This window comes from Halichondria panicea, chromosome 2, assembly GCF_963675165.1.
Source record: "Halichondria panicea chromosome 2, odHalPani1.1, whole genome shotgun sequence".
Lineage (NCBI taxonomy): Eukaryota > Metazoa > Porifera > Demospongiae > Suberitida > Halichondriidae > Halichondria > Halichondria panicea.
In genome coordinates this window covers 2,180,262-2,190,874 of record NC_087378.1, presented here as the reverse complement: position 1 = coordinate 2,190,874, position 10,613 = coordinate 2,180,262, and the positions used below count along the sequence as shown (strand labels likewise).

At 41.0% G+C, this 10,613-nt stretch overlaps 2 protein-coding genes across 5 annotated transcripts; one reads left to right on the top strand and one right to left on the bottom strand.

The window, feature by feature from the left end:
- The first annotated feature begins 247 nt into the window (after window positions 1-247).
- On the top strand, window positions 248-2,533 carry LOC135330908 (ankycorbin-like). The gene is made up of 4 exons (XM_064525881.1): window positions 248-417; window positions 551-753; window positions 811-913; window positions 971-2,533. Exons 1-4 carry the CDS (start codon window positions 313-315, stop codon window positions 2,390-2,392), a joined length of 1,833 nt encoding a protein of 610 aa, XP_064381951.1. The 5' UTR covers window positions 248-312; the 3' UTR covers window positions 2,393-2,533.
- Window positions 2,534-5,429: 2,896 nt separating this feature from the next.
- LOC135330911 (uncharacterized) lies at window positions 5,430-10,478 on the bottom strand. Of its 4 annotated transcripts, none has more exons than XM_064525885.1 (16): window positions 10,190-10,478; window positions 9,996-10,138; window positions 9,833-9,939; window positions 9,666-9,769; window positions 9,499-9,611; window positions 9,367-9,440; window positions 9,204-9,313; window positions 9,055-9,153; window positions 8,916-9,008; window positions 8,761-8,861; window positions 8,557-8,709; window positions 8,387-8,506; window positions 8,096-8,253; window positions 6,581-8,040; window positions 6,268-6,472; window positions 5,430-6,140 (listed from the first exon to the last, which is right to left on the bottom strand). In XM_064525885.1, the coding sequence occupies exons 1-14, from the start codon at window positions 10,413-10,415 to the stop codon at window positions 7,917-7,919; spliced, it is 1,725 nt and encodes a 574-aa protein (XP_064381955.1). In that variant the 5' UTR covers window positions 10,416-10,478; the 3' UTR covers window positions 5,430-6,140; window positions 6,268-6,472; window positions 6,581-7,916. The 4 variants fall into 4 exon arrangements, with proteins under 4 accessions (XP_064381955.1, XP_064381956.1, XP_064381957.1 ...); XM_064525886.1 differs by having other exon boundaries at window positions 6,268-7,174; window positions 7,255-8,040; XM_064525887.1 differs by having other exon boundaries at window positions 7,255-8,040.
- Window positions 10,479-10,613: the final 135 nt, after the last annotated feature.

Genomic DNA, 10,613 nt, shown 5'->3' with positions numbered 1-10,613 from the left:
AACTATAGACTACTACGGCCGGCCGGCCCTGATAATCTACCTACCCCTTCCTCCCTAGGTCAGACACTATAAGGCTATATAGGCTACTCTGCTTTAATTAAAACTACAAGATGACCCTGGGTGCTGGAAAGCTTCAAGTTGCATGGAAACTGTTTTCCTGGCTACGATGACATGTTACGTTTGTTGTGATTCGCGTGGGCGTCGAAAATATTTTTATTTTAGCTATGAATTTCATCAACTTGTGGCTAAACGCGTTACCAGACCCACCCCTTTTACAACCGCTAGCAAGCAAACATCACAATGGTGTGAGAAATGGCTGCAATGAATGATGTACTACTAGCCTGTACCATAGGGGACATTGGCTGGCTAAAGAGGGGATTGGAAAGAGGCATCAGTCCAAACAGCATGACAAAAGAGGTAAAAAATAATTCTTGAGCAGCTAATTATAGCTAGATGTTACCCTAGATAAAGAGCACAGAATTATATTATCTATGATGTTACATAGCATTTTTCTAGTTAATGGCTTGCACTATGTAATTATGCCATGTAGGGCTTGAAATGCCTCCATCTGGCAGCTAAACATGGCATGTTTGACTGTGTGAAGTATCTGCTGGAGAACAACATCAATGGGGTGAATGATCAGGTCACATCTACCGGAGACACAGCTCTGCACACTGTGCTAGCGAGCAGCCTTGGAAAAATTACCATCAAGTTTGTACGTCTGTTGTTAGACAATGGTGGAGACTTGGATAGGTAGGGCCCGTATAAGCTGTACACCACAAATTGTTCGATCTATGCTGTTTTGTTCAGGGAAAACAAAGTTGGACAAGTGCCACTACACATAGCGGCAAGATTTGGTCATATAAAGAGCTTGAAGTTTCTACTTAATCTTGGAGTAGACATCAGCAAAGCTGTAAGCACTTCAAAATAGCCATTCAATTAGTAACTTATACTGTATCTAATTATTCAGGATGACAGTGGGAGCACAGCGTATAACTTTGCCTGTCTTCACGGAAAACACGAGTGTGCAAGACTCCTAAAAGCACTTCATTGGGCAAATAAAAAGGATACTGATTTGGATGTAATGTTGAAAAAAGAGCAATTTCGGAAAAAACAAGACAAAGAATATCTGGCCCTACACTCTAGGCTGAGAATGGAAGTTGCTGATTGTGCTTTTGAGGAGTGGTTAGAACAGAAACAGGCCACTCGATTGTCTACACCCTCTGCTTGCGAGGAGAGGAAGCAAGTTAGGAGCAGAGCCAGTCAGAATGGTTACTTGTGTGCTACATGTACTGCAACTACTAGCAAATTGCAGAGTGCAGTCTCACAAAAGGTATCCTCGAAGGTGAACTCTCAGATCAAAGTCAATCCTCGTCAAGAACCTCACAATGTTGACTCTGTGGGCAAGCCGAGAAAGCTATATCCTTACAGCAACTATCCACCAAAACATCTCAGATGTTCTAGCACTGGTGATAGCAAATCAAAACATGGATTAAAATCTGGTAGAAGCTCCAGAGCTACAGTACGTTCTGAAGTAATCATTGTGCAAAAGAAATCGAGATCAACACCAAACGAAAAGGCTACAAAAATACAAAACACCTCTGCCAAAGAGGCAAATACCACACCCAATAAACACTTCAAATCAAACGATTACTCACAAGCCTCAGCAGAGGATGACTGTGTGGATGAAGATGAAGACCTGTTGTTTCATGATGTTGGACTCGCTAACAACCTAGAAACCCTGGCACTACCAAACATGATCAAACACAAAACTCAAAATGAAGTTATTCAACTATTGCAGTCACTTGGGGAATCTAGCTCAAAAACCTTAAATCGTTCTCGCTCTGTTTCACTAAGAAGAAGCTCTGTACAAAGCATCACACATCAGCGAAGACTGAGCCTAGGAGCAATACCCGAGGGGAAAATGGTGACTAGTTACAGTGATGAGGAACAATCAACTGCACCTTCGCAGATCATAGACGATAGTTTTATTGAGGAACTGATCAAGTCGCTAAGCAGCCAAGAGCCTGAGGGCAGTACAAAGAGTCCCAGAAGCAGAATCGTATGGGATGAAGAAGACGCTGATTCTTTAGAAAATGACACACCTCTCATTGAGGTATCAGCTATAGAGGAACAGCAGTCGAGAAGATCAAGTTTGACTCTCTCTTTATCAGATTTTGGTTCACAATGCCGCGGAAACTCCTCATCTTCGAATGAGCACACATTGAAAGTTGTGAACATGGAATGGGACCCAGTGTCAGGTTCAGTGCAGTCTGTTATCACTCCCTCCCCTCTAACACCCCCGCCTGCGGATATGCATCAGAGGAAGTATCTGTCTCCAAGAACTTCACCAACATTCAGGACCGTGAACCCTACCACTGGCAGCTTATAATTCTCAGTTGCTTCTTTCTCACTATAATTTATGATGCACTTACACTAGCCATAATTATATGCAAACTGTTACTTCCGATGTTCAGTATCATCTTGTTGTTGTGTTAATGTTGTTGTGTTAATAATTATAATTATCATACAACTCTCCTGATGAGTATAATTATATATAATGTTTACTTTTGGTGTTGAAATAAACCAATCACTTACCAGAGTATAGTATTATAGGTAGACTTAAGAGTACACACATGCAGGTGTTTGCGCATGTATTAGAGTATAGATATAATTATAGTTTCACTTAGGCTGCTATAGCGTGGTATGGCGTCAGGTAGGGTACCTTTATTGCTGATTCTGCATGTAATCATTTTCCCGTTAGGACCAAAAGACAAGTGCAAATTGACAAAGGTTTATCCATGCAGAGCACGTATGATTGAAGCAGCAATTAGATTATGGGAGAAGAGAACATGTGTACATTCAACAAATACGTACTAGCACTGCATGGTATGGATCAACTTGGAACTAGTACTTTTATAGAGGTATATGTTGACTATAGCACCATGGAGAGGGGTATAGCTATGAAGTTTAATACTGTATTATAACGTCCAACCATAATAATTATCACACGGTTATCAAGAACATGCACTGGATTTGTTTCAGGTATTGATGGACCATGATTGCATGCATACTATATAATAGGCTGGCCTATCATAAATTTGTCCCCATAATAAATTGCATAGATTTGAATCATGCAATTATATAAGCTCCGATGGTTTAACGAAGATATTTCGCAGTACAATTTCTGGCCCAAACTTGTGGAGCAATGTGCAATTTTCCCGAGTTTGAATAGAATTGGAAATCAGACCAGACTCAATTATTACCGAGGAAGATCGAGTGCCAATACTATACTGCCAACTCTGTCGTTATCACCAGAAGTTGAGTTTCTCAACAAAACTAAGGTATATAAATACTTCTTGTGTGTTGGCTATTTTCAGCTTATTAATTTTCAGAATGGTACATGCCTATACTGCAACTGAAAAAAAAATGGATAAACATGTCATCACCATGAGGAGGATCAGTGAAAAAGAAGCTGAAAAGAGACTGAAGCTTTGTTGCATCCATGCATGGTTACCTTACTCATTATAGTAAGTGTTATACGTATATACTCTCATTTTACAAGCAAAGTCCAATTGGTGATGTCATGAAACACTTTCAGATCATTGTAATTTCAGAAACGGTGTGAGCAAGATGTATCGAATAGGTGATACGATTTTCATGCCTACTACAAAACAGGCTTGACCCAGCCTTAGGAGGTATGTAACTGAAAAATGTATATACGAGGAGACAGCAAGAACAGTTAGCCATCGTTAATATATATCATCTACCACTAGAAATGATCAATCCCAATTCATCAGCGCAAGCAAAAAATTCTCTACCAAAATAATCATGAAAGTGCATGGTATCGTAAGTACAAGATATAAACGCAGTTAACTATGACATTGTGCTATGCATTCAATTTAGAAACGGAGTATAATAAAAATGCATCATCATAATTATAATGAGTCGCTGCAAGTTTAATGAGATAGCGATGGTTTATCAGATGAATTTTATAGACTTCAGCTTGTAGCTAGCCTAGTCTGGGGGCCAGACCTTTTCTCAGAGGGGGGAGGGGGGAAGAGTAGTCTAGGTAGCTCTCTTGATTTTGCCCTCGAGCTATTAGCATAATTATGCCTCGAGGCGTAGCCGCACGAGGGATACGTGTGTGTATTCATAGATTGAAGAGTTAGAGGGATAGGAAACCGTTTGTATCTCGAGTAACATCGGCGCTACGGTGCGGTTTAATCGAGGCCATCACAACAATATCTATTTACTGTGCTTAGTCCGTGCAACTCACTTATATTTCAAGGTCTATACCTATTGTAGTAGTCATAAACGCTTACACGTTACATGTTCCAATAGCTCTAAAACAGCCTTGGGAACATATAACTTTATTGGAAAGTCTCTTTTTACTGGGTGTGGTCAGTCATTAGCAAGTACTACACGTGGCTCATGGACTAGGCGTGTTTTAAGTTGCTGAAAGAGATTATGTCTCGAGGAAACACAGCTTTGGGAGTTACCCGGCAAAAGTGTGCTTAATAGCCTCGTTCATAGGGCGTAGCGCGGATAATTTTCGAGGCTCTACTGCAGATTCAATGTAAAATCATCACGTGCACCACTCCGTTTCCTATCCCTCTCTCTTCAATCTATGGTGTATTCCAGCAGTAACTGCTCAACGGTTGCAATGCGACGAAAACTAACAGCTTCTATAGGCTTTTAGCCACGTTCTCTTGGATTTTGATTCGTGGATTAGCAAACTAAAGCTTCTTTCTCGAGTTATGGCTACATTGAAGGCTGTTGCAGTCTCTTCAGAATCTTTCATAGCATCATCTGTCCGCACAAACTTTCTATTCAACATATGAGTTAGCCTTGCACTAAAGCGCTAGCAAAGGTGTTTGGTCCACTAGAACTGGCAACTGTTGTCGAGGTACGTGGAGTTGTTCGAGAGTTTTGTTTAGTCTACATAATATCATGTACAACGCAAGTCGAGTTCGAGTGTTGGTAAACATCGTTGTCATAGGAATGAATGACTCCCCTAAATAATGACTCCCGGTCACTCCTACCTAGTCACCAGTGACTCCCGGTCACTCACGCCTAGGAATAAATGACTCCCCCGGTCACTGACTCCTAGTCACGAATGACTCCCCCGAAATTTACATACGAACATCCATATAGAGCTAAAAAGACTTCAAGGCTATACTAAGTACATCCTCAAAACCTGTCACATGCAGTGTGACTATACAATCAAGCTCAAGACTGTTATCAGGACTGCATGCATGCTATCTGTGAGAGGCCTGTTTAATTAATGTTATATAGTATTGACTATAATTACAGCTGTTCCTTACTGTAAACTGGTTCAGTCTAGCTATGCTATCATATCAGTTAGTACCTATAGTACTTATACTACATTGTACACTCTGTTTACATTTTCACATGTCTCACGATCGTCACTGTAAAGCAAAACTTATAATACAACAACATCCTCACAATAACTAGATCTACAGTGCATGAAAAACAAACAAAACAACAGCGCAAATTAATAATTATTACAGTGTATAAACAAAAACAGCTAGTGGAAGATAAGGAAATGCTAAAAAATTCTATTTAGATCTACAACTATATAGGGCAAAACCAATCTCCAAGTGGAGATACTTTAATACGAACACATTTATAATGATACCACACATTACACGTATCGCACTGGACCATTACATCATAACAGTCAGGGCGGAGACAAGGGCAGTATATCGTAATTACTATGCTGGAAAATCTTTCTGGTCTCTTGCGGCTACTAACATCTTTTGACTTTGGAAATCTTCTGAGTTTCTCATTTTCAAAGCAACGCACAAGGTGTGGCCTCATTTTGTCTTCATTTAGGGTGATGGTATCCAGATTGTCTCCTTGCAATGCGTGGTATGCAGCGGCAATTGCAAACAAACCACAGTTGTTACTGCCACTGCTCTGCTGTTGAATGGAGGCCACAGACAGTAACAGCCCATTGTGCGGGCTATTAAAGGCTTATACATTATTTTGTGCGATTTGCAGCTCAGCACTTGGCTCCAGTTCTTTCCCATATTGGAAGCAGCTATCAAGAGGAAAAGTTCCCCCTTGATGAGTGCTGTCGCAATCCAGTGATGCCTCTCTGTTACAAAGAATATCTGCACGAGTATGATATAATTATAATAAATAAATATTATAATTATACGGCCAAGGATGAGGTATAATTATGTATACCAATACTATAATAATACTACTATTAAATTAAGTTCTAAGTAGAAATTATACCTGTGGCTTCACTATTAGTGACTGCATGAAAGGACATCTTCTGAACCAGAAGAGTAGAGTAGCAGCCTTCAATATTTGGAAATTGCATTCTCATTAGTTTGTGGGCAGCATGCATATGACGGTCGGAAAGCAACCCGCTCTCAGCAAGAATTACATCCTTGTCTCCCGTCCTCAGGTCCAAATCCTTCACCCAGTAGCTTGAATTCTGTCGAATGTGCACACAATAATTATAATGAACGGTATAGTGTGCACATAATAATAATTGTAATTAACGATAGCTCCTGTTAACAAGTATATATAACTATTATTATACCTTTCTTGTTACAGACTGAGTAGTCCTTTGCTTCTTCAAAGGTGGCTCCATATAGAGGATGCAGCTTAAACGAGAAGCTTGTGCATAAAATTGATATGCAATCTATGAACTGCGCGTTTACGCACTCGTTGCTAGAGCGCTACGCCCACGGTATAAAAGGGGCAGGGCCCGGCCGGAAGTGAATGCTGCTGCAAATGGCGGCTAATTCAAACTCTGGCTGCTCTCTGACTCTAGCACACACACGTACAGTACGCAAACACACTTATTTTACTGCACATGCCCAGAAGTAGCCTTAGAAGGCCTGAACACATGGCAGCAACACTTCTAAGTTTTTTCAAGACCCATATGGTTTTTTTTGTGGTACAATGGCTTCTGGCAGCTCCAACAGCGATGGAAATAGAGTAAGAACACAATAGAACAATGTAAAAAGTCATACAAATCCATACTTTAGCTAATACTAATGAGTGGGGAAGCAGTTCCAAGTGATTGGGTGGACAGGTTGAACGACTTTCTCCGGAACAACCAACCAAGCGGCAATTGAACAGTACAGCTGACGTTGAATGCAACACTAGCACTAGACACTCATAGCGACGACTTAGAACCACAAGAAGGTACATGTACATAAAAGTAGAAATAAACACACAAGTCAAATTTTTTTATTAGAATACCCGCACCATGTTCGTGGTTACCAGCACAACCCAGCAACTCCAGTTCTCCGTGGCATTGATCACTGCATACACTGCCTGTGTTCACCGTGTGTGATTCAGCTTCCTCCAGACTTTCTAAGAGGATCTTGTGGCCCCCAGCCTGCCAACGATGAGAAAAGACATCAACTGTACAGAAAGTTCTGGAGGTTGCTGAATACACTGAGAGTGTGGGTAGATGATGAGTATTTGGCTAGGAAGGAGACGAGGACAGTGATACATGACAAGAGGGAAATAATCCCGAAATGTGTAGTTTTAGTAAGTGATAAAATTTTACAGGTATGTACATGTACTGTTTCTCTTGTGTAGGAGATTAGGAGGAGGTACCCCAGCCACAATGGCATATACCGTGACTACAGGTAAGGCCTTGATATCAAATGGAATAGTGTGCCTACTATGCTAAGAGACTAGGAATTTAGCATAGGGGGGCTAACAAGAGCAAAGCAAATACTAATTCCTTATTACTATTACAGATCAACATTTGAGGCAGAAACTGCGTATTTGCCAGAAGAGGCTGCTATGGAAACCGAGTCCACCTCTAGAGAGTGACTGCCTTATAATTATCCTGTACACACCAATTACGTAGTAAATAAAACTCATTAATTGTTAGTCGGCCATGTCATCATTAATTGTTAGTCGTCCATGTCATCGTCCTCAGCCTCTGACTCGTCAGAATATTCTGGTGGCATCACTCCGTCTTCTAAGGTCACGTCATCATTCTGCTCCTCTACTACGTCATCTTCTTCGATCAATTCTCTACGAAAGTTACATGTCAAATGCCCTTACATATACATACACATTGTAATCATACCTCATATCAGCTTTGTTTTGTTCAACATACATTGCCCATAGCAAAGCAACAAATTTAAAACCTTTCTTCACTAAGGCTTTCATTGCTGTGCGGCGATCTGATCGTCGAAGGTCACTCACTTTGCTCATACTGGTGTAAGAGCGATTGATGTTCTCATTCTGGAATAAAGCAATTATCGATAGTATAGACTGAAATTTAAAGTAAATGTAAGCTCTAAATACTACTACAAATTAGTGTACGAGAAGCTCTCCCCCCACATAGTGTACACATAATAATACTCCATGTACGTACCCAATCCAAGACAGCCAAATTCATTCGCATTATGAACGTCTCAGTCGAAAAGTGAATGCGCTTGGGCAGGTAGGTGAGGAGTTGATGGTTGAACGACTCAACCCAGTAGGTATCACGACACTATACAATATACGGGTATGTTATACAAACAACACATGTTTAATCCTTACCGAACAGAAATCTTTAGCATAGCGGTAAATGTACGTCGTATGGAGCTGCTTTATGAGAGCTTCTATAGCCTTTCTGCTAACAAGCTTGTCCCTACTGGGTTCGTAGTCGTCCATGTGGCAAGTAGAGGAAGGGTGGCAATTTGTGTGGATTCTCTACAAAAACATCAATGTATTACTAATAAACACGCAACAATAATAACTAACCTGGTAGTGATTAGGGATATTCATTATTATCTCCTTCAGTTTCTCAGCAGACCCTCCGCAATTTTTCATTGCCCAATACAGGTGGATCTTTATACTTCTTCCTATTAATGCACACCTTACTAGTGTACATGAAAGTTTAATTAGTAGATTCTTACGTTTATCTGATAATTCAGGAAACCAAACCTTCCCTCTATCACGAACTAGGCCCTGTGTTACTTTCTTTATTTCCTTCGACACATTCTTCGTTCCTAAAATGTGTGTGAAAATGATACAACATATCACACATTTTCTTACCATGCCAAGTGTCGTAGGAATTGATGAGTCCCGACTCGTCTGACACGTACTTTGCGACCTGCGCCTGCATATCATGAGCTACCTCGATGACTTCAATACCTAGATTTGGCAATAATTATTATGTGCATTCATTTATTATGGGGATAAACCTCTGCTTTGCACTTGAGGGATAACAAGCTTGGTACATGCAAGTTCTCTGGTCTGTGCAGTAGAGTGTTCGGCCCGAGAGAGAGTTGATATGCCGAGTATCTTCTTGTTGCTGAAAATATACAAAATAAATACAAAACCGACAGAGACACACTAACTTCCCACCTTCCAGACAGGCAAGGCACAGTTGTGTGGTATGCGTTGGCTGTTGAGTCGTGCCGGGCATCAGTGATTACCCACTAAGTTTAAAACAATAATAAAATTATTTATTACTAGTAATACAGTACACAAACACACCTCTCCTTTGTTGGTGGTATACTCAGGAAGGGCCTTCACATCAAAAACAGCCGACATCATGCTCACGTTTGCTGCCCTTTGTACAATGTCACGGTAACCTAGCTTTCCGTACACTGAGGAAACATATGAATTTACTTACACTCTGGGTATAGTTGGAGTGAGCTAACCTTGTCGGATGTAACTTTGACCAACAGTCCCTAAACCACAGAACTGACTAAAGTGGGTGTATTGGGAGGGTAGAATTCCAGCACAAGTAAACCCATGAACAACCCTATATAAAATATACCAGAGATGCAGTAAACACATAACTATGGTATGGTATCCATAAGCTTACTTCTGGTTCACCAAATAATGTCCTCCAAATACACGGGAGCTAGACCACTTTCTCTTCTGCACCTTACAGCGTCGGCAGCAAAAAAGAGCTCGTACCACATGTCCTTTCTACAAAAAAACACACGTGTAATTTATAAAACTGACAGTCAACTTCCAACACACACCTGTACTATTGACTGGACTTCCCAGGGACTTCTAGTTACCCCACACGGACAGGGCGTGGCAAGCCCTTTCACTAGGTCAGTGAAACAATGATACTCCGTGGCAAAGAGTTGTTGCCCATCGGAAGTATCGTTTTTGTACATACCTGCATGATGCTTCATAGAGCATTTACTTATATGATGCTTGTATTGCTTACCATTGTTGCTCATAAAGCTCCTGATTGCAGTAACAGGGGTAGGGGGAGGGTGTGAGTGATCTGGGTCACCTTCAACAGAAGCACAGAGTGTGCTCAACAGGCTAAAGTTGTCAAGCAGAGGGCTTCCAGGAGGCTTTAGCAGCTCACGGACGTGCTTTAGGCGACCAAGAAACGCTTGCTTCTCCTCTTCATCAACGAAGTGAACCCGTTTCCTTGAAGTAGCCATCGCAAACTAGCTTACTGTTTACTGACTAAAAGACCACGTGCTAAGCGGATGTCAAGCGTTCAATACGCTCCTTTTACGCTCATAAAAGCGTTGAGCCATTAATTTTTATCCCTTATAAATTTTGCATGCGACATTTTTTTGGCCGGGGCCCCGCCCCTTTTATACCCACGCTTCTCGTTTAACGAGAAAAGGGGGCGT

Coding starts and splice junctions, on each gene's coding strand:
- LOC135330908 (XM_064525881.1), top strand. CDS start 313: ATGGCTGCAATGAATGATGTACTACTAGCCTGTACCATAGGGGACATT. Junction 418..550: donor CAAACAGCATGACAAAAGAG/GTAAAAAATAAT, acceptor TATGCCATGTAG/GGCTTGAAATGCCTCCATCT. Junction 914..970: donor GAGTAGACATCAGCAAAGCT/GTAAGCACTTCA, acceptor CTAATTATTCAG/GATGACAGTGGGAGCACAGC.
- LOC135330911 (XM_064525884.1), bottom strand. CDS start 10,415: ATGGCTACTTCAAGGAAACGGGTTCACTTCGTTGATGAAGAGGAGAAG. Junction 8,710..8,760: donor ATATCCCTAATCACTACCAG/GTTAGTTATTAT, acceptor ATGTTTTTGTAG/AGAATCCACACAAATTGCCA. Junction 8,507..8,556: donor ATGCTAAAGATTTCTGTTCG/GTAAGGATTAAA, acceptor TATATTGTATAG/TGTCGTGATACCTACTGGGT.